Here is a 27110-nt window from a genome sequence, read left to right on the forward strand (position 1 = left end):
ACAGGGCTCCCTTTGGCTATAGAAGTAATAGGTTCGTTACTCAATGGGAAAGATGAAGCATTTTGGAAAGAGATGTTGGTTACGTTAAGGGTAGTACCTGAGAAAGACATCATGGAGACATTGAGGATTAGCTATGATAACCTAGACAAATATCAGCAACAAATTTTTCTCGATATAGCGTGCTTCTTGTTCAATGAGAATAAGGCTGATGCAATTTACATGTGGGCTGATTGTCAATTGTATCCCATAAGAGGACTAAAGGTTCTTACCGATAGGTGCTTGATAAAGATATTGGACAATGATAACATCTGGATGCATGATCAACTTATAGAATTGGGAAGACGAATTGTTCGTCAAGAAAGTCCATTCAATCCAAGAAAGCGAAGTAGGTTGTGGATTGCACAAGAGGCCCTTGAAATCATAAGAACCAAAAAGGTAAGTAAGAAATATCTTTCAAATTAAAATTGTATATTTCGAATTAAAGATTCCTTTTTTTTTTTTTAAATATTTATAATTTCTTTCTTGTTCATTTGAGTTGTAAAACAAGTGGTTGGAAGTTGATAAACTTCTATTTCAAAAAATTTCACTTGCAGAGGAAGGACGAGGTTCAAGCACTTAAGATATTTAGATCTAGTGACTCCATAGAGATTACAAATGAAGAGTTTGAAAGGTTAAAAAATCTAAGATTCCTCGAGCTACACTTTGGGAACTTATGCTGGGGATTTTGCGAGGTGTCATTCAAATTTGAGATGGTTTTCTTGGCATTCTCCTCATGACTTTAGGGCAGCCAATATGTATTTGGATCATCTTGTTGTTTGTAAACTCGACACTATTGACTTCAAGGATGATTCAAAAGCATGGGACTTGATTAAGGTAAATTACTTGTTTTAGTTCTAGTTTGACAATTTCCATGTGTCCTATGTGATGGTTCTTACAATTAAATGTCATCCTTTTTTTTTACAGAGGGCACAAAATTTAAGAGTTCTATCTGTTACTCGGTGTTCTAGCATAACAAAAATCCCAGACTTCTCTAGATGCTCGCATCTAGAGAGGTTGACTCTTGCAAACTGCTTCAATCTAGAGAGAATTGAGAGCTTCATAGGAGATCTAGTGTCATTGATTGAATTAAAGATCGAAGAGTGCGATGGTCTTACTGATTTGCCTAAAGAACTGGGGGCATTGGTGAAGCTTAAGCACTTTTCATTGTCAGGATGTAGAGGGTTGAGAGAACTTCTAGGTTCACTTGGAAATTTAACCTCATTAATAGAGTTGGACTTATCAGGTACCAACATTGCTAAAACTCCTAGAATGCCTTTGTTGGGTCATGCACAGGAGATTCCTCTGGATACATCTGACTTTAAATCCAAGTCAGACAAGGTGCGGCATCTTCTTCATCAATATACTGTAGATGTGCATGAATTGATTTGTTTTAGTTTCAGTTTGATGCTATATTTTGGTAAAACGGCGCAAACTGTAATAAAGTTAAAACATTATTCTGAAATTTACATGCATGAATTTTTTTTTTTAATCCAACGACAAAAAATCATCAGAGATACCTCTAAATTATTTCAAATGCATGAGAGTTCTTCCGACGCATTCTTTGTAATTTGAAATGTCGTTTGGTATAAATTAAGCAAATACACATATACAAGTAATGTGAACTGTGATTTTTAAGTTTATTTTTTTATTATATATAACTGAGTGTTCTATATTATGTAATTTCGAACACGTTCTTTGTAATTTGAAATGTCGTTTGGTATTAATATAGCAAATACACATATATAAATAATATAAATTCTAATTTTTAAGTTTTTTTTTTTTAATATAACTGAGTGTTCTACATTATGTAATATTATGCGTCACAATGTTTTAATTGCCATCTTGGACTTTAATACTGTTACGCAATAGGCCGCAAACTTTGAAAAATTATAGATTACCAAACAACCCCCCCCCCCCCGCCCCCGGGAAAAGAAAAGAAAAGAAAAGAAAGAAAGCTTGGATTTACTGTTGCATCCATTATTTTTTGAATTTGCATAACCATTAAGTGTTACCTAAAACGGACAGACTCAACAATTTTCTTGACTAATTTTATCAACCTTGCATTATTTTGTATTTTCTTAACTTCATAAAACATGGAATAGATGTTACTGTGCTCTAAATGAGTTAGTGCATTTTCAGTTAACATGTCACGGTTAAACAAACGGAAAAAGTAACGGCTGAAACAAATATGAAAGCTTGGAAAGTAATCTATAATTTTTCAGAGTTTGTGTGGTATGGCAGTGCCAAAGTGTAGGAGGGTAATGTGATATTTTCAAAGTGCGGAGCCACAGTACATATAACGAATTTGTTTAGCTCAGAACTTTCAGTAATGGATGACCTGATGTCTTCTGTTAAGCCTTCCAAAGTCTTCAAAGAGCGAGACATAGTTAATTAAGCCCTCAAACAATGAAAAGAAAATTCAATAATGAAAAGTTAAAATATATGCGATTGCTGCTTTTTCTCCTAGCATTACTTACTCTTTACTATTACTGTTTGGTTTTGGATTTGCAGTTCCTAAAGTCTTTCCTTCCTCTTTTGAGGTTGCTATCTTGGTGTTGGACTTCAACTAGGTTGCATTTTTTTTTTTTTTTAATTTGGTCACTTATCTCTCATTGACTTTTCGGTGTTGGATGAATTTGGTTTGTCAATATTGCCACTAAACTCATTTAATCATTCTTCAAATATCAATAAAAAAAACTGCTTTTATAGATATTAGATGATAGATTACAAATTATAGATTTCAAAGGCATCATACTTAGTCTTCGTCTAATATATATATTTTTCCCGATATGCATAATTAATGAACAACTTAAAGAAAATTCATAATAAACAGTTAAAAATGTATGTGGAATAAGCATTCTTGTATTATGTTACTTAAGCCATTTTTTGTTGCACCTTAATTACTTCACCCACTCACTCACTCACTCACTCTCACTTTACGGACAAAGACCGAAGGCGGTGAAAAGGCCATAGCTTCGTGGATGAGCAAAGAATCTTGCAAACAAGAAATGGAACAGGTGAGTCATTAGTTGAAATGATTGTGATCCGATTCTCTTGTTTCTTCTCTTATATTGCCGCTTTTTATCCTTGCATTACTCACTTATCTCTACTACCGTTTGGTTTTGCTGGATATTTGGAGATTCCTAAAGCAATCTTTCCTTCCTCTTTTGAGGTTGCCATCTTATGTTGGTCTTTAACTACTTAGTTGCATTTTTTTTCCTATTTTAGTCACTTATCTCTCCTTGACTTTTTTTGTTGGATGGTTATGGTTCTTCAATATTGCCACTAAACTCATTTAATCATTCTTTATATAGCAATTCATAAAAACTGCTTTTCATAGATAAGATATTAAAATATAGATAACACATTATAGATTTCAAAGGCATCATAAGATGTCTCTGTCTAATAATGTCTTCGTCTAATATTTTTTTTTCCCAATATGCATAAGTAATGCACAAATTTAACATTTTAAATATAGTATAGTTATATGGATTATTTAATTTTTATTGCATTGAAGAGCCATGGAGAAATTAATATAAAATGATTGATCATAGTTGCACAAAAGAAAAAAAAACTTAGTTACTTAAAACCATTACAAAAAAATAAAAAGAAAATTCATAATGGACAATTATGATATATGTGGAATATGCATTCTTGTATTTTGTTACTTAAGCCATTTTTTGTTGCACCTTAATTACTTTACTCGCTCGCTCTCACTTTACGGACAAAGACTGAAGGCGGGGAAAAGGACACAGCTTGGCGGACGAGCAAAGAATCTTGTAAACAGGAAATGCAACAGGTGATGATTAGTTGAGACAATTGTGATCCGATTCTATTGTTTCTTCTTTTATATTGCTACTTTATAACCTTGCATTATGTCGCGACCTCCCCGAAGCGGGTTGCACCACCTAAGGGTTTGGCTAACGGATTGTTAAGCCTAGACTTAACTCGGGCTCTCCCAAGCCCATACCAATTCGCGACTTAGGTTCAAGTTCTTAATATGCAAATGTTTTTATCATGGAATCGCCACTAATCTATTTTGGGTGGGTCGATTAGAAACCCAAGTAAAGTAATGGGAGAATTACTTCACTCCTACGAACCAGAGATTAAATGAGTTCGGGGACTTGATTACGCTAGATTTCTCTAACGCTCTTTTGGTACCTTTTCTTTTTTATTTTGAAAAATATTTTGCAGGCAGCTTGAATTGATTTTAATTTATCCTCCTAACATGTGAGGTGATCATGTGGATGCGCAAACCACCAATTTAACACCCAAGAAAGCGATGAATAAATTGCAGGACTTACCTCATAGCAATGAAAGCATCTGCAATGTTAGATCAGAATTCACATCAACAGACCTAGATATGATTTCTAATTAACAGGCAATTTCATTTTTTTTGGTTTTTACTTATTTAATGAGAATCATGCAATATGCTATGCATGCTACTAATCTAACATGGAATGGCATGACAATGTGTTCTAAACTACATGACATGAGTAATATATATATATATATATATATATATATATATATTGTGTTTTTTAATGAACATGCAATAATTAAATATGCAAATCAAAATGACATAATTATAATGACGGGCAATTTTTAATTAAATGAGCCTAATTCTACATGGCGTGCATTTTATGAACCTAATCCCACATGACGTGCACATGATATTTCTATTCCTAAAGATGCAATCTATCCTAAAAGATTGAAACTTAAAATGAGACATGCAATTCTATTCTAATATGCATGATGATTTTTTGTTTGTTTTTTTATGTATATAAAATTCGAAATTTTAAAAAATTGCACACAATTAAACATGCAACCTAAAAACTAACATCCTAAATTGATTAATTTTTTTGGGATTTTTTGTTATAAAAATTTAAAATAAAAAATCCTATTCTAAATTGAAACGTGCAATTCTTAAAAAAAAAAAAACTAATATCATGAATGCATTTTTTTGGATTTTTATTTTTATTTTAAAAAACGAAATAACTACATACGCTAACCCTAGCCCTAATCTAACTTACATTTTTTGAATTTTTTTATGCAAAATATCCAATTCAATCAAGATAAGATTAATACCCAAAATTGACAAACAATATCTCGCGCATGAGATCGGGTTGGCCAATTTTAAATTAAATCGCGAATCAAATCTCGGGCATGAGATTGGATTGTCGATTTTTGTACGAGATTGTGAGTCGGATTTCAGGCGCGAAAATCAAATTCCTAATCCCTAGCTTGAGGGGTTATTTCACATTGGAACTTCAATCATGCATTAATGAATAATCACACTAAAAAAACTATATAAAACAAACTATAAACTATATAAAAAAATAAAGATAAGATAATAATAATAATAATAAAACTATCTAATGTTCCCCTTTTGCTTTTCTTCTTCTTCTTTTTTTGTTTTCTTCTTTTTCTTTTCCCACGCACGGCTCGCTCGTGGGTCACCGAAGGACTTAGCTCACGGGCCGGGATGGCTGCTGCATGTTGCGACGGGTGATCATGAGCGGTGGGCGCGGTCGTCGGAAGAGCTCCGGCAAGGGCGTGAACACGCGGCGAGGGAGGAGGAGTCGCGTGCGGTTGCTGGTGCGAGCCGACTCCGAGTGAAGCTGCTGTGGTGACGGGCGGCGGGGCGTCGGAGTCTCGCGAGTTGCAGCGGCAGCGAAGTGGCGGAAGCTGGCGGAGGCGTGAACCGTGGCGTCACGGTGAAGGAAAGCAAGGCGGGCCGCCGCGTGACGGCCGCAGCGGGGTGGCTGGCGCGAAGGACAGCGGGGGCACGGTGATGCTTTGTCTGGCTCGGTCACAGCGTGAGGGCAGGCCGACGCTCGGAGGAGGTGCTCACGACATCGGACGGAGGAGTTGCGGGCGCGGGCGAGAGACGGTGGCTTCACGGGCTGCTGGTGTTCGGGCGAAGACGGTGGCACGCTTGGAGCTCCGGCGGAAGGAGACACCGATGCCGGGCAGAAGTGCAGCGACGGGCGCGGCGATGGGCGGGGCGCGCGACGGGTGCGGCGATGGGCGGGGTGCGGCTACGAGCGAGCGAGGTGCGGGTTGTGGTAGCTTGGCCCCGGTCCCGGCGTCGCGGGCGGTGTGCACCGGCAGGCGGCGGCGCGCGGCGGAGTGGAGACGCGGTGGTGCGGCGTGGGCAGCGTGGGTCGATGCGTGCCTTCGGGGGGGTTCTTTGGTGCACGCGGGTCGGGGCGTGACTGTGGGTGTGGGGGTGGCGGCGGCGCAGGGGTGCGGCGGTGCGGCGTTGTGGCTGGATCTCGGGCGGCGGGAGCGGTGGCCGGCTCGGAACTGGCGCGGTGGTGCGGGCTACAGTGGCGAGAGAGTTCGGGGCTCCGACGGTAATGAGCAGCTGCCGAAGTCCTTCCCCCTGTACTTGACAAGGAAATCTTCTTGCTTGCGCGCGTAGGATTTTACGTCCCCATTTCGTGCGTGTATGTGCATGCATTAATGAGGAGGTTTCTTCTTCGGTGAATTTTCATTGCGCCATCAAATTTGACATATTATATAATATTATGGGCATATTAAAATAATACAATATGAGCATATTATATAATATATTATGGGTTGCTTTTGCTTCTTTGAAGATTTCCCCAGAATCCGCACGTCCACGAATTTGTGCGTGCATTAATAAGGAATCGATAATGGACGTGCGAGCTTCTTTCCTCATTTTTTGCATTCTCTCTTGTGCGTGTTCAGACTAGCGAAAGAGATACCATCCTTTGTACATGCAATCGACCGCAAGCCCACTTCTTGTTGTCCTCTTAGTACCGATGCCAATGCGACTACATGAAATGCAACTATTTTTTAAAGGAGTTAAAGATTAATCCTTAATTTTCTATGCAATTAATTACTAAATGATTAGTCAAAATTTAGGTGTCAACAGCTGCCCCTCTTTGATGGTGAGCTCGCAGAGGTTGCATTCAAAGACAATATGATACCTAAATTTTGACCATGAACATGCAATGGATGATATTTTGGCGGGACTATGGATCTTTTTTTTTTTTTTTTGAAATGCAATTTATATGATGCATGGAAAGGCTAATGCCAGTGATAAAAGGAACTTACCTGGAATAACTTACCTTCGGGGAGGGTAGAATAACTCAAGATAGTTGGTGTTACATGTCCAGGACCCGTACCATTCTACGGTCACCTAAAATAGTAACATGACTTTACAAAGAGACTGCTTTCCCAGGACCCGTACCATTCTACGGTCGCCCAGTATGGCATTGCTTGGTTGCGTCTAGGACCCGTACCATTCTACGGTCGCCTAAACGGGGAAATTTTTTAAGACATCCAGATCCAGCCTGAGATGTCAAGAATTTGGGAACTTAACCAATAGACACTCAATGTTAGGTGAGATGAATATTGGATTAAGAGGATTCGAAATACCTAGATCTAGACTAAGGTATAACGAGAAAGATCGAAAAGCATTCATATCCAGAATGAAATGCTTAAGGAATAGTTTTGGGACATCCAGATCCAGACTGAGATGTCAAGAATTTGTGAACTTAACCAATAGACACTCAATATTAGGTGAGATGAATATTGGATTAAGAAGATTCGAAATACCTAGATCCAGACTAAGGTATAAAGATTGAAAAACATTCACATCCAGAGTTAAAATGTTTAATGAAGGGCTTCGAGACATCCAGATCCAGACTGAGATGTCAAGAATTTTGGGACTTAACCAATAGACACTCAATGTTAGGTGAGATGAATATTGGATTAAGAATAGTCGAAATACCTAGATCCAGACTAAGGTATAACGAAAAAGATTGAAAAACATTCACATCCAGAGTGAAATGTTTAACGAAGAGTTTTGAGACATCCAGATCTAGACTGAGATGTCAAGAATTTTGGGACTTAACCAATAGACACTCAATGTTAGGTGAGATGAATATTGGATTAAGAAGATTCGAAATACCTAGATCCAGACTAAGGTATAACGAAAAAGATCGGAAAGCATTCACATCCAGAGTGCAATGCTTAACAACGAGTTTTGAGACATATATCAAGAATTTGGGAATACCTAGGACAAACCTGGGATATTCGTGAGGGTCACTTACCTCTTGGTAGACAGAAATTTTGGAACATCAAGGATGTACTTCAAATATTCATGGAGGTTTCTCACCTCGAGGCTTCTGAAAGGCTACGTAAATGTCAGGAGCTCTTGGGCCTTCAAGGAAACATTACATCGAGAGATGATTAGAGCAAAATACATGCATTTGCCAAAGAAGTAAGCAATTCAGCATACTCCAAAATCCACTGAAGCTTTTATCCATTCCATCAAGATTTATGCATGATGGTTTTACCATATTTGCACCACCAAATTTCCACTGGGAGAATCATCGTTTAAGACAATTTTCACTCCCCCGACATGGATTTTCAAGAATACCAAATGAGAGACTCTCAGTTAGAAAGAACTTTCACTCACTCTCATTAAGAAGGCTATTTTGTCCCGACCATTAATGTGGGATCACAGGAATCACTCCATCCTACCATCATCATGTCGACAAGGATTCGAGTATTCTCACAAGCAGTACAACCTTATCAATCTGAGAGGTCTTTAATAGGGACCGTAATGTGGGCTTGGTCAATGGCTTAACAAAGGGACTCTTTGAGTCAAGGCTATTGAAAGAACAACTTCGCAATCATCTTTGGGTTTACAAGTCAAGAAACCTGCGGACTGAGATAGAAATGGCCTTGCTCACACTTCTTCGAGCGATGCTTTTAAGCATGTGAATTCCTACGTTAATTTCGGTGCCCTAATCTGAAGAGACTTTGTAAGGGACGTAACGTAGGTTGAGTTCATGGGTTGAGAAGTGAATGAATTATTAGGCTCAACATGTGTATGGGGGGATGAGAATTGGTGATCATCTTGGCATTGTCACCGGTCTTCTTCTTCACCATTGGGATTTTCCTCATAGGTACTATAAAAAATTGGCATTTGAGTTCTTTGAGTACCACTCCATTGGGAATACACCCTTTTACAATTGATAATCATTTATCTTGACTCTTTCTTTCATTTTTTATGGGCATTGGCCTTACTTTTACCGGGCACACTGCTTTTTCATGCCCCTTTTGTTGTTGTTGTTGTTTTTTTTTTTTAATAACCACGTAATGTTTTAACATTTGGGTTCTTGAGGAGTTTTCATTTTTTGTCAGCACTCGGGATTTTGTTGCTTGAACATTTGCCTTTTGCCTTGTCCCGGTGTGGGGGATGATCACCAATTGGGTTTAAATGAAACGAATTTATAGGCTCAAGGGGCTACGCAATGGATAAAGTGTGTAAGATAGAGAAAGAACTGCTCTTCATCATCCTAAGGCACTTGAATTATCGTATGAATTCAATGTAATAGCAATACCTGAAGATTGATGCAAGTGAGAGCAAGAATATTCCTATCAAATCCCTCACCTCATGATGTCGTCTTACCTCCAGCTTGCCCCAATGTGGGGTGGTTCTTGACAGGGGTAATTTAAAAATTATTCACGTGTGCGGGCTCAAAAGGGTTTAAACAATGGATGATCACGTAGTGTTTGGGATAGAGAATGAACTGCCTCTCATCATTTCGATCATCGTACCTTTCGCGAGAAAGCTCTTTACCTTAGAAACATGGAACTTCCTACACTCATCTCACCAGTATATGAGCAAGGGGCTGTGTATAGGATAAGGCTTGCCTTTCACATCCCGACATGTCTCATTTAGCATGTTCAATTCATTCTTGATTTGCGATGATAATCTTCAGTGGAATTGGTAATTAAACAACTATCATGCAAAATTCTCCTTTGAAAGGTCACAAGTACTTCATGAACTCATCAGCTTTGAACACAAAGAGTTTGCAGCTCAAAAAGAAAGAAAAAGGATTGGTAAAAAAAATTGTTTTTTTTTTTATGGCAAACTTGTTGCCATTTCCAAGGATCGAACCTTGGTCGCTCTCGGACCTTTTCATTCCCCATGCCACCAGGCCGAGGCGCTGGTGGTGTCCTCAGGGCATTTCTTTTTTATTTAATTGAACTGACACTGAGTCAACCTGACTGATATACCGAATCAAATGAATTTGATATGTGTATGGAACAGGGCCTACTTCTCATCTTATTCAATCCATTCCCACACAATTCCACGAAGAAATGAGTACCTTCAATTCACAACAAATTTTTTCAAGGGTAATACTTCTTCACAGCATCAGAGTTAACAGGATTAGAAAACTCACGACCATCCATTTCTGTAAGGATTAAGGCACCTCCAGGGAGTACCCTCTTCACCATATACGGTCCGCTATAATTTGGAGCAAATTTGCCTCCAGGATCAGGAAAAATCGGCAACACCTTTCTTAGAACTAGATCATTCACTTCGAAGTGTCTCCACCGTACCTTCCGATTGAAAGACTTGGCTACTCTTTGTTGATACGTCTGACCATGGCAAAGAGCCTTTAACCTTTTCTCATCAATCTGATTCAACTGCTCGAACCTTTGTTGCGTCCATTCTGCTTCGAACAATTCCACTTGGGATAAGACTCTCAAAGAGGGGATTTCTACTTCCACAGACAAGACCGCCTCCATGCCATAAACCAAGGAGAAAGGGGTTGCCCCAGTGGATGTTCGGATCGATGTCCGATACGCCATTAGAGCAAAGGGTAACTGTCATGCCAATCTCGATAATTCTCGACTGTCTTAGCCAAAGATCTTCTTGATGTTCTTATTAGCTGCCTCAACAGCTCCATTCATCTCAGGCGGTATGGTGATGAATTCAAATGCCCGATTTTGAACTCACTTGAACAACTCATCAACGAACTCGTTATTCAGATTTGTCCCATTGTCGGTGACAATTGCTTGGGACACCATAACGGGCGATTATGTCACGCCTAATAAATTTCACCACGTTTCGAGCTGTGACATTAACATATGATGCGGCTTCAATCCATTTTGAAAAATAGTCTATTGCCACCAATATGAATCGGTGCCCATTTGAAGCTTTGGGATTTATTGGGCTAGTCACATCGATCCCCCATATTGAGAATGGCCATGGCTCAGATAGCTGGTGCAACTCCGTTGGAGGAACATTTATTTTATCTCAATGAATTTGGCAACGATGGCAACTTCGACATGCTGTATGCAGTCACTTTCCAAAGGTAAAGCCAATAGTAACCTAGTCTCATGATCTTCTTGGCTAACATGTTCCCATTCATGTGTGGGCCACAAACTCCTTCATGCACTTCTTGCATGATTTGGGTGGCTTCTGCTTCATCTACGCATCTCAATAAAACTGAATCATAAGATCTCTTGTATAAGTTCTTACCGCTGATGAAGAACTTTGAGGCCATCTTCATTATGTATTTTCTATCGGCTGTAGTGCTCCCTTCAGGAAATTCCTGCTTTTGGATATAGTTCATGATGTCACAATACCATGGCTTCTTATCAAGCTCTTCATTCATGGCCATGCAATAAGAAGGCTTGGCTAGAACCTCAATTTTCAAAGGTTCAACTTCCAAACCATCAGTAACTTGCAACATAGATGACAACGTTTTCAAGGCATCGGCGAACTGATTATGAGATCTAGCCAAGTAGTCAAATGAGATTTCATCGAACTCCTTCACCAACTCTTTGAGGTACTTATGATACGGCAGTAATTTGGCATCCCTGGTCTTCCATTCACCTACAGTTTGGAGTATGATCAGTGCAGAATCTCCATATACTTTCAATTTGGCCACTCCCACTTCAATTGCGGCTTGAAGTCCGAGAATACAAGCTTCGTATTCAGCTATATTGTTAGTGCATGGGAATATTAATTCCGACTCTTTGGGAAGTGTTGTCCGTGCAGGGATATTAATACGCCCCGGTACGTAACCGGACAAGTTCACAGCTCCATCAAAGAACATAGACCATGCATCTTCCCTTATGGCCAAAATACGATCATCCAAAGGACAATCATCATCATTCAAGTTTCTAGGATTCTCACCAATATATCAGCAATTACTCGGCCTTTAACTGATTTTTGTGGCATGAACGTACGTCGAATTCCGAAATCAAGACTTGCCATTTGGCTAGCTTACCCACCAAAGCTGGTTGATTAAATAAATACTTGATGGGATCGTTTCTCGATTACGAGAAATGTCTGGTAATGCAAGGTGTACTTGTCAGCGAGTCTATGCAATACCCATACTAACGCAACACAAGTTTTTTCAGCATCAGAATATTTTAGCTCCGAGACAGTGAACTTTTTACTGAGGTAATAAATGGCTCGTTCCTTCTGATCCATGAGACTTTTATGAGCTAACATCGCGCTGAGTGACTCACTATGGATTGTGAGGTACAAAATCAAAGGATGCCCTGATATTGGTGGGACAAGAACTGGTGGATTCATCAAATATTGCTTCAGCCTATCAAACGCCTCTCGACATTCATCATTCCACTCAACTCGTACGTTTTTCCTCAAGAGTTTGAAGAATGGCTTATCGGTCTCCGAGAGTTGGGAAATGAATCGTGCAATGTAATTCAGTCTCCCTAGGAGACTTCGGACCTCCTTCACTGTCGACGGAGGTTGCAGCTCACATATTGCCTTGGCTTTAGATGGGTCAATTTCGATCCCTTTGCTACTCACCATAAACCCAAGTAATTTTCCTGATGCTGCCCCAAACATGCACTTGGCAGGGTTTAAACGGAGCTTGAATTCACGAAGCCGGTCGAATAACTTCCTGAGGGTTTCAACGTGACTTTTCCCAGGTCGCGTTTTTGCAATCATATCGTCAACATAGACCTCGATTTCTTCATGCATCATGTCATGGAACAACGTAACCATGGCTCGTTGGTAAGTTGCCCCTGCATTTTTGAGTCTGAAGGGCATGACCTTATAATGAAAGGTTCCCCACGGGGTGATAAATGATGTCTTCTCTTTGTCTTCCTCCTTCATTCTTATCTAGTTGTAGCCAGAAAAACCATCCATGAAAGAGAATAATTCAAATCTGGCAGTACTATCCACGAGAACATTGATATGTGGCAATGGGAAGTCTTCTTTTGGGCTGGCCTTATTCAGATCCCGATAATCAACACACACTCGGACTCGACCATCCTTCTTCATGACCGGTACTATGTTGGCCACCCATTCAGGGTATTGCGAGACTTCGATGAATCCCACTTTGAGGAGTTTCATTACCTCCTCTTCTATCTTCTTCGAGAGCTCCGATTTAGTCCTTCAAAGCTTCTGCTTCTTAGGGTGCATGTTTGGATTAGTGGGTAAACAATGTTCCACAATTGATGGATCTAAACCTGGCATATCAGCGTATGTCCAAGCAAAGATATCCATATATTCTTTTAGCAACTGAGTCAGGTGCTTGGCCTCATCTTTGGGAAGATTTGCCCCAATTTTTATTTCTTTAGGATCCTCGTCATCACTCAAATTGATGGTGACGGTTTGCTCGGAGGTGAGAACTTTGGGTTTTTCATGCTGCTCCCAACTTTGTTGTACTTCAATGGAGTCACCATTTGGATCATCCGGGTCATCATCGTCATCACACATGGCATTGGATTGGACCATTTTCTCCTCATTGCCTGCCATAAGGCTGCTCCTGAAACATAAAATGGATAGTTCATAAAGACAAACAGGGCTAAACGGCATGGATTTCTTATCTATTTTTTCGAAATTTTTTCAATTTTTTTTTTAAAATTTTGGCAAAACATTTTGAAAAAGCTTTTTGTCACGAGGAAGCATGATGAAGCCCAGCCTCGAATTCTCCTTGGATTTTTCTTTTCTTTCATCGGTTGCATATCATCAACGAGGCTGGTTTGGTATACCCCATCATGCCCTCAAAATAAAACTTGTAATTGTAATTGATATTCATCAACCAAATTACATTTATTGGATGGAAAGTACGACAATCAAAGTGAAATGAAACCCAAACGATATGCGACAATCAAAGCGAAATAAAACCCTAATAAGCAAACCCTAGAAAACATCCATTCTTGACAAACGATATGCAAAATACGATAAGCAAACCCTAGAAAGCATCAAATCCTAAAAGCGATAAGATTCCCACGCAGGGGAGTACATAATAGTAAACATGTTACTCTTGTGGGCTAGCACCCGTTTCCTCCGATGGTTCTTCATCAATGACACCTATGAGGAGATCATCAAATAGAGTCGTGATCCCCTCCATCCCATCATCTGGATCCTTTGTCTTTGAAGTTGTCGGGTCATCCATGCAGCTCCATCCATCGGGTACGATACCTCGGGTGGCGATCACTCCTCCTTCATCATGCATCATTCTAGTAGGGCCGGGGAATGTCTCGCGGATATCGAGGAGTAATAAGTTCTTCCTCTCTTGTTCATGTCCTCCACCTTTTCCATGGTACCCTAATCCGGCGGAACGAGACCTTCGAGGGGCTTCAATGGGGTTCCGGATACCCTGTTCTTTTTTACCAAGTCCACGGCCAGGAATAAAGCCATTTCCAACCATCACTCTTGCTACCATAACTGCTGCATTTGACACATCAGGGATGGGTGTTGTCGATCCTCGAGATGCATGAATAGTGGATACGAGCTCAAACGATTGGTAGCTCGACTCCTCCCTACGTTCCGACTCGACATAGGGGATAGCCGTCTCATGATAGATCCGATGATCCTCCTCGCCATGAACAATGACTAGCTTTCCTTTGACAACAAATTTCACACTTTGGTGGAGACTAGATGGCACAGCTCCAACAGTATGAATCCAAGGACGCCCTAATAGGAAATTGAATGCAGTAGGAATGTCCATCACTTGGAAAAGGACGTTGAACATCACCGGCCCTATTTGCAGATCAAGGTGGGTCTCCCCTATCACCTCCTTTTTCGTACCATCAAAAGCTCGGACGGAGGTCTTTGCAGCACTTATTTTTGAAGGATCTATTTTCAGGCGGTGAAGAGTCGCCAATGGACGATATTCAAGGCGCACCCATTATCAATGAGTACTCGAGCCACATGGGAAGCCTTGCACTTGACGGATATATATAATGCCTTAGTATGTCCTCTCCCCTCAGGGGGGAATTCTTCATCAGAAAAGGCTATTAAATCCTTAAGAAGAATCGATCCTACGAATTCCTCCAACCTGTCTAACTCGATCGTCTCTGGTACACGAACTTCACTTAGAACCTTCATTAGAGACTTTTGATGTGTAGGAGATGTTTGCAAGAGTTCAAGTAAAGAGATCTGAGCAGGCAATTTCTGCAACTGGTCGACCACATTATACTCACTTGCTTTGATTATAGCCAGAAATTCTTTGGCCTCTTCGTCAGTAATTGGCTTTGCAGGTTGGGCATTTGCTTGAGCATAGGTCCGACCAGACCTTGTAATCAGGTCAACATCTAGCTCGTATGACCAAGGGACTGCTTTGTTATCCTTGTACTCATACAGCTGGGGCATCTCAATAATTATTTCTTCATCAGTTGAAGGCACTTCCACTATCAATCCTTCATGGTCGGAGGCGTCCTCAAGTGGGGGCATGTCCTCGATCAATGGATCTGGTTCACTCTTTTCAGTACTTAGCTTAGCAAATTCCTTCTCCCAATCAATGATGACTTCGGAGATAGTTGACACTGTTCCAGCTTGGTCAGCATATATGATCATGCCAGCCTTAACCATTTCTTGAACCCTATCCTTCATGGTAGGTAAGGGAGGATTCTCATCTGTCGGATAATAACCAACTCTAACTAATCTGCTATAGATATCTTTGACAAACACCTTCAAGTTCATCTTTTTGCCAGCATTGAACTCAAAGATTGCATTCACGCTTCCCTGATGTTCCGGCAACGAATTCTTCTTGACATTCGGTTGGGTGGTACGGAAAGAAAATGCCTTAGTATCCAACAAATTTTGGATCTTGTGCTTCAAAGTCAAACATTCATCAGTCGAATGGCCCACCTCTCCCATATGATACTCACATTTTTTGGAGGGATCATAGTTGGAGAATTTTTCAGCATTGGGCCGCTTTGGCTCGTGGGAGATCAATCCCTTCTTTTGGAGTGTCGGCAAGACCTGAGATAGAGGGCCAGGAAGAGGAGAGAACTGCCTTTTGGTGAATTGCCGTTGTGCAGGCACTCGGCCTCCATCTTGCTGATTCCCAGGGATACGGACCATCGGAGGCTTACTAGGGGCTGGTTGCGCATATGCAACATTGACTTCAGTGATCGGTTCTTTATCTTTTTTCATGGTGAACCTTTTGCCTTGATGAGTCGGTTCATTGAACCATCCATCCCTTAGCTCCATCTCAATCTGTTCACCCACTGGGATAAGTTGGTTGAAGTTCTCAACGTATGTGCTAGCCATCCGATTACGGAACTCATACGGGAGAGTCTTGACGAACAACTTCATCAACTCCTTGTTTGTAGGCTCAGGAGTGACTTGAGCTGCCAAGTTTCGCCACCTTACAACATACTCCTTAAATGACTCACTTTTCTTCTTCTCCATCCGTTCAAGATCCTCTCGGGAAGGTGCAATGTCCATGTTGAACTTATACTGCTTTAGGAAAGCATATGCCACATCATTCCAGGTGTCGAGAAGGTTTACATTTTTCATTATGTACTAGTTGAGTGCGGGCCCAGTCAAGCTTGCATGAAACGATTAGATCATGAGAGGCTCGTTCTTGACGTATTGGGCCATGTGTACGTGGTACATCTACAAATGAGCTTTTGGGCAGGAAGTACCATCGTATTTTTCGAACTCCGGCATCTTAAACTTCTTTGGCACTTTAACTTTCTCATAAACCGACAAGTCGAACGGGAGTGAATTATGTGATTCTTGCAATTTTTTCAGTTTCTCTTCAAGTTTGGCGAAGCGTTCATCTTGCTCCGCCTTAGGGACATTGTCGGGCTTAGCCTTTTCGGCTGTGACGAACAGTGGGTCATCCTCCAGTTCAGGCATGTCATCATCACCCATTTAGGCCTTGTTCGTCTGCTTTGGGACTAATATCTCGGGGAGAGCGGATGCAAGAATCTGATTCATTTGGAGGGATTCCATTTGATCTGTCATAAGTTGCATAGAGGTGAGCAACTGCTGGGGTTGATTTTCCATAGCAGTCATACGGTCACGCATTTCGATTTGGTCGGCCATTTTTGCTCTTGATCTTGTAATGATGGGCGAACGTGGAGGATCCGTTATCACCTAATGTGAAGAAACAGACAAAAAATAAGTATCTCATATGAAATACACTGGTCCATGGCAACGGTCTAAAACTTTTATTCATTAATGGAGTTTTGGACAATCCTAACAAAATAGGAGCAAGATTGATTCAAGCACTTCATTAATGAAATAGAAGCTTAAAATGCCCTAAACAAACAAACTAGGAAAGTAAATGACTCAACTTCCTAAACATTAATCTAGAAATGAAAACAACAAGATTGACTCAAACACTTCATCTAGCTTGATCAATATACACTCGGGACACCACTCGGCGCAATCACTTATTCTCCTATTGGGCTTTTTCAACAACCCTTTTGAGGCGTTTATTCTCAGCGCGGTTGGTGATCTTCAGTGGCACCTCTGGTATCTTTGGAAGTAACTCCTCTGGAATTTTTTGTTGTTGAATGTAATTAATTGAGGCATAGTACTTCCTTTCTTTGCCCTTCAACTCCTCCTCGGGCCACTTGAGTTTTCATGGCTGGCACATATCCCACATTGATTTAATTGTGAGAATGGAATCTTCATGGCCTCGGTCTCCATCAATGAAGCTGACTCGGAGTGGATCTGCTTGCAATGCCGGGGGAAGCTCTTGCACAACTTGATACTGACGGATTACTCTAGTTGGATAGTACTCCGTTGCTCCAGTGAATCCCAGTAGAGGGATTGGGCCAACACCTCCACATGAAAGTCTCGCCACACGAACTTGGAACCACTTAGCATGCCATAGGAAACCCTTGGAAGTTGGTTTTTTCATGAAAGCTAGCCACCTAGAATAATGGTAATCCGGTGCATGTTTTTGGTTGTTCTCAAATCTCATAATAGGGTGATTAGAGTTATTAACATCATGTATAGTCATTAAACCACCAAACCCTTTTATATGAGAAAGAAACCAAATTTGCAAAAGCTCAGGAGAGGAATGAAAAGTCTTATCACCCCGCTTCCTTTAAATCGGGTGAGGGAAAGAAAGGTTTTAGCCATAATAGTGTTTACGAAACTTTTTCCTCCCAACACTTGTTCAACTAAGTGAGCCATCAAAGGGTTAATAGCATTCTTGCAATGAGGAAAAAGTATAAACCCAAAGAAAGCTAAAAGGAAAACCCTTCGCATTTGAAATGAATTGCCATTTTCAAAACATTCTTTTAGAAAAGATAAATGACATGTATTGCGGTGAGCTTTTAAAACCTTTCTTACGTTGTCCTCCTTAATTCTCAGAAAATCGGATAAGGCCACAACGGGGTCTATTCCAATAGGTGGACTAATTAATTCAGCTTTCAAAGGTTTTTCTATGGCAATGCTATACTCTTCCAAGGTGGGCGTGAGTTCATGCTTACCGCCGAAGATGAAAGTAGAAGTCTCGGGCACCAACAATGAGCAAGTGCTTGGATGAGGCCGCCATGGATGTTGACACGTAGCAATGGAAGTAATCGACTAATGTATGACTCTACAAATTGACGGCCAGCTTGGTCTAACTTGTCCCACCATGCGCTAAGCTCTTCCTTTGGAGGGAGAATAATTCGAATGTCCGGTATTCCCATTGTATATTGATCAAGACTCAGGACAATCCTAATGCCATGGACCGACAAAGTGATATGGTAAAGTAAGTAAATTGCAAAGGCAAGAATTTAGAGAACTTACTTTACCAATAAACAAAGGGCAATCACATAGACATGCGCATGGTAAGTGGCTCGATTTCTAGTCTATCGGGCTTAACAAACCGAAGCCACAAGAATGATCGACTAGCCGCGGGCGTGCGAACTAAGTCGGGTCCTCATGACTTCGGCTTGGTCAAAGAGCCGACCTGGGTTGCGGGCATGCGAACCGAGGTAGGTACTCCTGACGCCAGAAAAGAAACTTCGAGATTGAGATGGGCGACTCATACCGCAGGCTTGCGGTCGAAGTGGTATCCATCTCAATACCATCCTAGATGATCCTATGCGGCCCAGGTCCGGCGGCGGGTTGTGTGTGCAATAGTGTAGTGCTAGATGCAAGGCATGCACGACAATTTATATCAAGCAACACTTCATAAGTGAAAGTAAACCATGCATTCCTACACCTCCCTGCAAAACAAATGTCAGCAAACACTTCCCCTTATACCTCCCATTCTGCAAGAACATTTAACACCTTAAATGTTAGGGACGTACCTGGGATCCTCGCTGCCAAACAAAAATATTTTTCAAAAAGAAAATTGGCCTAAGTCCACTAAGAGTTTCAACTCGAGTCCCCAGCGGAGTCGCCAAGCTATCGCGACATCCCCGAAGCGGGTTGCACCACCTAAGGGTTTGGCTAATGGATTGTTAAGCCTAGACTTAACTCGGGCTCTCCCAAGCCCATACCAATTCGCGACTTAGGTTCAAGTTCTTAATATGCAAATGTTTTTTATCATGGAATCGCCACTACTCTATTTTGGGTGGGTCGATTAGAAACCCAAGTAAAGTAATGGGAGAATTACTTCACTCCTACGAACCATAGATTAAATGAGTTCGGGGACTTGATTACGCTAGATTTCTCTAACGCCCTTTCGGTACCTTTTCTTTTTTATTTTGAAAAATATTTTGCAGGCAGCTTGAATTGATTTTAATTTATCCTCCTAACATGTGAGGAGATCATGCGGATGCGCAAACCACCAATTTAACACCCAAGAAAGCGATGAATAAATTGCAGAACTTACCTCATAGCAACGAAAGCATCTGCAATGTTAGATCAGAATTCACATCAACAGACCTAGATATGATTTCTAATTAACAGGCAATTTCTTTTTTTTTTTTGGTTTTTACTTATTTAATGAGAATCATGCAATATGCTATGCATGCTACTAATCTAACATGGAATGGCATGACAATGTGTTCTAAACTACATGACATGAGTAAAATATATATATATATATATATATATATTTTTTTTGTGTTTTCTTAATGAACATACAATAATTAAATATGCAAATCAAAATGACATAATTATAATGACGGGCAATTTTTAATTAAATGAGCCTAATTCTACATGGCGTGCATTTTATGAACCTAATCCCACATGACGTGCACATGATATTTCTATTCCTAAAAATGCAATCTATCCTAAAAAATTGAAACTTAAAATGAGACATGCAATTCTATTCTAATATGCATGATGATTTTTTGTTTGTTTTTTTATATATATAAAATTCGAAATTTTAAAAATTGCACACAATTAAACATGCAACCTAAAAAACTAGCATCCTAAATTAATTAATTTTTTTTGGGGATTTTTTTGTTATAAAAATTTAAAATAAAAAATCCTATTCTAAATTGACACGTGCAATTCTTTAAAAAAAAACTAATATCATGAATGCATTTTTTTGGATTTTTATTTTTTATTTTTAAAAAATGAAATAACTACATACGCTAACCCTAGCCCTAATCTAATTACATTTTTTTGAATTTTTTTTATGCAAAATATCAATTCAATCAAGATAAGATTAATACCCAAAATTGACAAACCATATCTCGCGCATGAGATCGGGTTGGTCAATTTTAAATTAAATCACGAATCAAATCTCGGGCATGAGATTGGATTGTCGATTTTTGTACGAGATCGTGAGTTGGATTTCAGGCGTGAAAATCAAACTCCTAATCCCTAGCTTGAGGGGTTATTTCACATTGGAACTTCAATCATGCATTAATGAATAATCACACTAAAAAAACTATAAACTATATAAAAAAAATAAAGATAAGATAATAATAATAATAATAAAACTACCTAATGTTCCCCTTTTGCTTTTCTTCTTCTTCTTCTTTTTGTTTTCTTCTTTTTCTTTTCCCACGCACGGCTCGCTCGTGGGTCACCGAAGGGACTCAGCTCACGGCTGGGATGGCTGCTTGCTGTTGCAACGGGCGACCGTGAGCGGTGGGCGCGGCCGTCGGAAGAGCTCCGGCAAGGGGCAGCGAACACGCGGCGAGGGAGGAGCAGGAGCCGCGTGCGGTTGCTGGTGCGAGCCCGACTGGAGTGAAGCTGCTGTGGTGATAGGCGAGCAGGGGGCGTCGGGTATCGCGAGTTGCGGGGCAGCGAACAAAGTGGCGGAAGCTGGCGGAGGCGTGAACTGTGGTGTCACAGGTGAAGGAAAGCAAGGCGGGCCGCCGCGTGATGAAGCCGCAGCGGGGCGGCTGGCGCGGAGGACAGCAGCGGGCACGTGATGCTGTCTGGGTCGGTCACGGCGTGAGGGGGAGGCCGACTCGGAGGAGGGTGCTCACGGCATCGGACGGAGTTGCGAGGCGCGGGCGCAGAGACGGTGGCTTCACGGGCTCTCGGAGTTCGGGCAAAGACGGTGGCACGCTCGGAGCTCGCCGGAAGGAGACACGACGCCGGGCAGAAGTGCAGCGACGGGCGCAATGGGATGGGCGGGGCGCGGCGACGGGCGCGGCTACGGGCGAGCGGAGGTGCGGGTTATGGTAGCTTGGCCCCCGGTCCCGGCGTCGCGGGTCGGTGCGCACTGCAGCGGGGCGGCGCGGCGGAGGTGGAGACACGGTGGTGCGGCGTGGGCAGCGTGGGTCGATGCACGAGCCTTCGAGGGGTTGCTGGTGTAGGCGGTCAGAGGCGTGACTGTGGGTATGGGAGTGGTGACGGCGCAGGGGTGCGGCGGCGCGGCGTCGTGGCGTCGTGGCTGGATCTCGGGCGGAGGGAGCGGTGGCCGGCTCGGAACTGGCGCGGTGGTGCGGGCTGCAGTGGCGAGAGAGTTCGGGGCTCCGGCGGTAATGGGCAGCTGCCGAAGTCCTTCCCCCCCTGTACTTCAGCAAGGAAATCTTCTTGCAGGCGCCTGTAGGATTTTTACGTCCCCATTTCGTGCGTGTATGTGCATGCGTTAATGAGGAGGTTTCTTCTTCGGTGAATTTTCATTGCACCATCAAAGCTGACATATTATATAATATTATGGGCATATTAAACTAATACAATATGAGCATATTATATAATATATTATGGGCTGCTTTTGCTTCTTTGAAGATTTCTCCCGAATCCGCACGTCCACTGAATTTGTGCATGCATTAATGAGGAATAGACAACGGACGTGCGAGAGCTTCTTTCCTCATTTTTTTTGCATTCTCTCTTGTGCATGTTCAGACTAGCGAAAGAGATACCATCCTTTTGTGCATGCAATCGACCGCAAGCCCCTGCTTCTTGTTGTCCTCTTAGTACCGATGCAAATGCGACTACATGAAATGCAACTATTTTTTAAAGGAGTTAAAGATTAATCCTTAATTTTCTATGCAATTAATTACTAAATGATTAGTCAAAATTTAGGTGTCAACACATTACTCTTTAATCTCTACTACATTTTGGTTTTGGATATTTGTGGCTCCTTAAGCAATCTTTCCTTTGTCTTTTGAGGTCGCCATCTTGTGTTCGACTTTAATTACTTAGGTTGCATAATTTTTCTGTTTTGGTTACTTGTCTTTCCTTGACTTTTTGGTGTTGAATAATTGTGGTTCTTCAATTTGCCACTAAGCTCATCTAATCATTCTTTAAATACCAATTCATAAATATTTTCTTGGATAAGATATTAAATGATAGACTACAAATTATAGATTTCAAAGGCATCATATAATGTCTCCGTCTAATAATATTTTTGTATAATATTTTTTTCCAATGTTCATAAGTAATGCACAAATTTAATATTTCAAATATAAGTATAGTTTTATCGATTATTTGATTTGATTATTGCATCAATGAGCCGTGGATAAATTAATATGAAATGATTTAGTTGCACAAAAGAAAAAAAGCACTTATTAGTTACTTAAAATCCTCACAAAAAAATAAAAAGAAATTTCATAATGAACAGTAAAAAATAAATGTGGTACACATTCTTGTATTTTGTTACTTCAGCTATTTTTTTGTTTCACCTTAATTACTGTACTCACTCAATTACTCACTTTACGAACAAAGACCGAACGCGAGGAAAAGGCCAAAGCTTGGTGGAAGAGCAAAGAATTTTTCAAACAGGAAATGGAAATGGTGAGTCATTAATTGAGATCATTGTGATCCGACTCTCTTGTTTCTTCTCTCATATTGCTGCTACTTTTTATCCTTGCATTACTCACTTATCTCTACTATCGTTTGGTTTTGGATATTTGCGGTTCCTAAAGCAATCTTTCCTTCCTCTTTTGAGGTTGCCATTTTGTGTTGTACTTTAACTACTTAGGTTGCATTTTTTTTTTCTATTTTAGTTACTTATCTCTCCTTGAATTTTTGGTGTTGGAATGTTATGGTCCTCCTATATTGCTACTAAACTCATTTAATCATTCTTTAAATATCAATTCATAAAAATAAAAATTCATAGATAAGATATTAGATGATGGACAACAAATTATAGATTTCGAAGGCATCATACGATGTCTCCTTCTAATAATGTGTTTATCTATTTTTTTTTTTTTCCAATATGCATAAGTAATGCACAAATTTTAAATATAAGTATAGTTTTATGGATTGTATAATTCGATCATTGCATTAATGAGCCATGGAGAAATTAATATAAAATGATTTGATCAAAGTTGTACAAAAGAAAAAAGAATTCCTTAGTTACTTGAAACCCCTACAAAAAATGAAAAGAAAATTCATAATGAACAGATAAAACATATGTGGAAGACGCATTCTCATATTTTGTTACTTAAGCCATTTTTTATTGCGCCTTAATTACTTGACTAATTCACTCTCATTTTATAGACAAAGACGGAAGGCGGGGAAAAGCCTACAGTTTGTTGGACGAGCAAAGAATCTTGTAAACAGGAAATGGAACAGGTGAGTGATTAGTTAAGACAATTGTGATCCGACTCTCTTGTTTCTTCTTTTATATTGGTACTTTTTATCCTTGCATTGCTCACTAATATCTCCTACCTTTTGGCTTTGGATATTTGCGGTTCCTAAAGCAATCTTTCCATTGTCTTTTGAGGTTGCCATCTTTGTGTTCGACTTTAACTACTTAAGTTGCACATTATTATTTTAGTCCTTTGTCTCTCCTTGGCTTTATTATGATTGTTCAAATTGCCACTAAACTCATTCAATCATTCATTAAATATGAATTCATAAAAATTTCTTTCATAGACAAGATATTAGATGACAGATTACAAATTATAGATGTCAAAGGCATGTCCTTGTCTAATAATGTCTTTGTACTTTTCCAATATTCATAATTAAAGCACAAATATCATATTGTAAATATAAATATAGTTTTATTGATTATTTGATTCGATTATTGCATTAATGAGCCATGGAGAAATTAATATAGAATGATTTGATCATAGTTAGAACTCATTAGTTACTTAAAACTGTTACAAAAAATAAAAAGAAAATTCATAATTAAAATATATGTGGAATGCGCATTCTTGAATTTTGTTACTTAGGCCATTTTTATTGCACCTTAATTACTTTACTCACTCACTTACTCTCACTTTACGGACAAAGACCAAAGGCGAGGAAAAGGCCACATCTTGGTGGACGGGCAAAGAACATTGCAAACCTGAGATAGAACAGGTGAGTGAATAGTAGAGATGATTGTAATTCGATTATCTTGTTTTTTCTCTTAGATTGCTGCTTTTTATAGATGCATTACTTACTTATCTCTACTCCTGTTTGGTTTTTGATATTTGCGGTTTACCAAAGCAATCTTTCCTTCTTCTCTTGAGGCTGCCATCTTGGGTTCAACTTCAACTACTTGGGTCGCTTTTCTTTTTTTCTTTTTCTTTTTTTCTCTCAATTTTCGTCAATTATCTCTCATTGACTTTTTGTTGTTGGATAATTTTGATTCTTCAATATTGCCATTAAACTCATTTAGTCATTCTTTAAATATCAATTCATAAAAATAGCTTCTTAGATAAGATATTAGATATGATAGATTTGAAAGGCATCATAGATTTCTTCGTTTAATATTTTTTTTCTAAAATGCATAATTAATGCATAAATATAAATATTTGAAATAGAAGTATGATTTTATAGATTATTTGATTTGATTGTTGTATTAATGAGCCGTGAAGAAATTAATATAAAATGGTTTGATCATAGTTGCACAGAAGACAAAAAGAAAAAGAAAAAAAGAACTCATTAGTTACTTAAGACCCTTACAAAAAATAAAAGGAAAATTCATAATGAACAGTTAATATATATGTGGAGTACACATTCTTGAATTTTGTTACTAAGCCATTTTTTGTTGCACCTTGATTATCTCACTCACTCACTCACTCACTCACTCACTCACTCTCACTCTACGGGCAAAGAATGAGGGCAAGGAAAAGGCCACAGAATGGTGGACGAGCAAAGAATCTTGCAAACAGGAAATGGAACAGGTGAGTGATTAGTTAAGAAGGTTGTGATCCGATTGTCTTATTTCTTTTCTTAGATTGCTGCTTTTAATTCTTGCATTACTCACCTATTTCTACTCCCTTTTGGTTTTGGATATCTGCGGCTCCCAAAGCAATCTTACCTTCCTCTTTTGAGGTTGCCATCTTGTGTTGGATTTACTTCTTGGGCTGCGGACTTTTTGTTCTATTTTAGTCACATATCGATCCTCGACTTTTTGCTGTTGGATAGTCGTACCTCTTCAATCTTGCCACTAAACTCACTTAATCATTCTTTAACTATTAATTCATAAAATTTCTTTCGTAAATAAGATATTAGATGATAGATTATATATAGATTTGAAAGGCATCTTATGATGTCTTCGTCTTATATTTTTAACCAATATGCATAATTAATGCATAAATTTAATATTTTAAACATAAGTATGGTTTTATGGATTATTTGATTTTATTATTGCATTAATGAGCCGTGGAGAAATTATTATAAAATGTTTTGATCATAGTTGCACATAAGAAAAAAGGAGCTCATTAGTTACTTAAGACCCTTACAAAAATAAAAATAAAATTCATAATGAACAGTTAAAATGTATGTGGAATACGCATTCTTGTATTACGTTACTTAAGCCATTTTTTGTTGCATCTTAATGACTTTACTCACTGACGCACTCTCACTTTACGGACAAAGACCGATGGCGGGGAAAAGGCCACAGCTTGGTGGACGAGCAAAGAATCTTGCAAACAGGAAATGGAACAGGTTAGTGATTAGTTGAGACGATTGTGACCCAATTCTCTTGTGTCTTCTCTTAGATTGCTGCTTTTTATCCTTTTGCTCACTTATCTCTACTGCCGTTTAGATTTGGATATTTGCGGTTCCTAAAGCAATCTTTCCTTCCTCTTTTGAGGTTGCCATTTTGTGTTGGACTTTAACCACTTAGGTTGCATTTTTTTCCTATTTTAGTCACATATCTCTCCTTGACTTTTTGGTGTTCTATAGTTTTGGTTTTTCAATATTGCTACTAAACTCATTTAGTCATTCTTTAAATATCATTCATGAAAATTGCTTTCGTAGATGAGATATTAGATGATAGATTACAAATGATAGATTTCTAAGGCATCATACAATGTCTTCGTCTAATTTTGTTTTTTGTAATATGCATAATTAATGCATAAATTTAATAATTTCTATATAATTATTATTTTATGGATTATTTGATTTGATTATTGCATCAATGAGCCGTGGAGATATTAATATGAAATGTTTTGGTCATAGTTGCTCAAAAGATCAAAAAAGAAGGATGAGATTGTGGACAGGAGAACGACTTACAATGGGCATTTTGCCAAAAATTGCCCTCAATGAAGAAAAGAAGGATGAGATTGTGGAACCTACCAACCTGATGATGTTGCCAAGTCGAGTTACCAAGGCTGCACATGACAATGCTTCTTGGCTAGGAAAGAGTTTTTTTTTTTTTTTTTTTTCAGAAATGGTTATTTTCTATTTCTATTTCGGGGAACAATTTTTGAGTAAAAACCACCGCCCGCGGTGGCCCTGCTGGTTAAGGCTTAGTACCCTATCCGGGAGGGGAGGA

At 39.6% G+C, this 27110-nt stretch overlaps 1 protein-coding gene across 2 annotated transcripts; it reads left to right on the forward strand.

The window, feature by feature from the left end:
• Positions 1-710: 710 nt before the first annotated feature.
• LOC104437911 lies at positions 711-26367 on the forward strand. Of its 2 annotated transcripts, none has more exons than XM_039308550.1 (8): positions 711-873; positions 964-1377; positions 2988-3056; positions 23120-23188; positions 23897-23971; positions 24635-24703; positions 25444-25512; positions 26204-26367. In XM_039308550.1, the coding sequence occupies exons 1-8, from the start codon at positions 793-795 to the stop codon at positions 26288-26290; spliced, it is 933 nt and encodes a 310-aa protein (XP_039164484.1). In that variant the 5' UTR covers positions 711-792; the 3' UTR covers positions 26291-26367. The 2 variants fall into 2 exon arrangements, with proteins under 2 accessions (XP_039164484.1, XP_039164485.1); XM_039308551.1 differs by having other exon boundaries at positions 26210-26367.
• The last annotated feature ends 743 nt before the right edge of the window (positions 26368-27110 follow it).

The sequence above is a fragment of the Eucalyptus grandis genome, chromosome 3 (assembly GCF_016545825.1).
Source record: "Eucalyptus grandis isolate ANBG69807.140 chromosome 3, ASM1654582v1, whole genome shotgun sequence".
Taxonomy (NCBI): domain Eukaryota; kingdom Viridiplantae; phylum Streptophyta; class Magnoliopsida; order Myrtales; family Myrtaceae; genus Eucalyptus; species Eucalyptus grandis.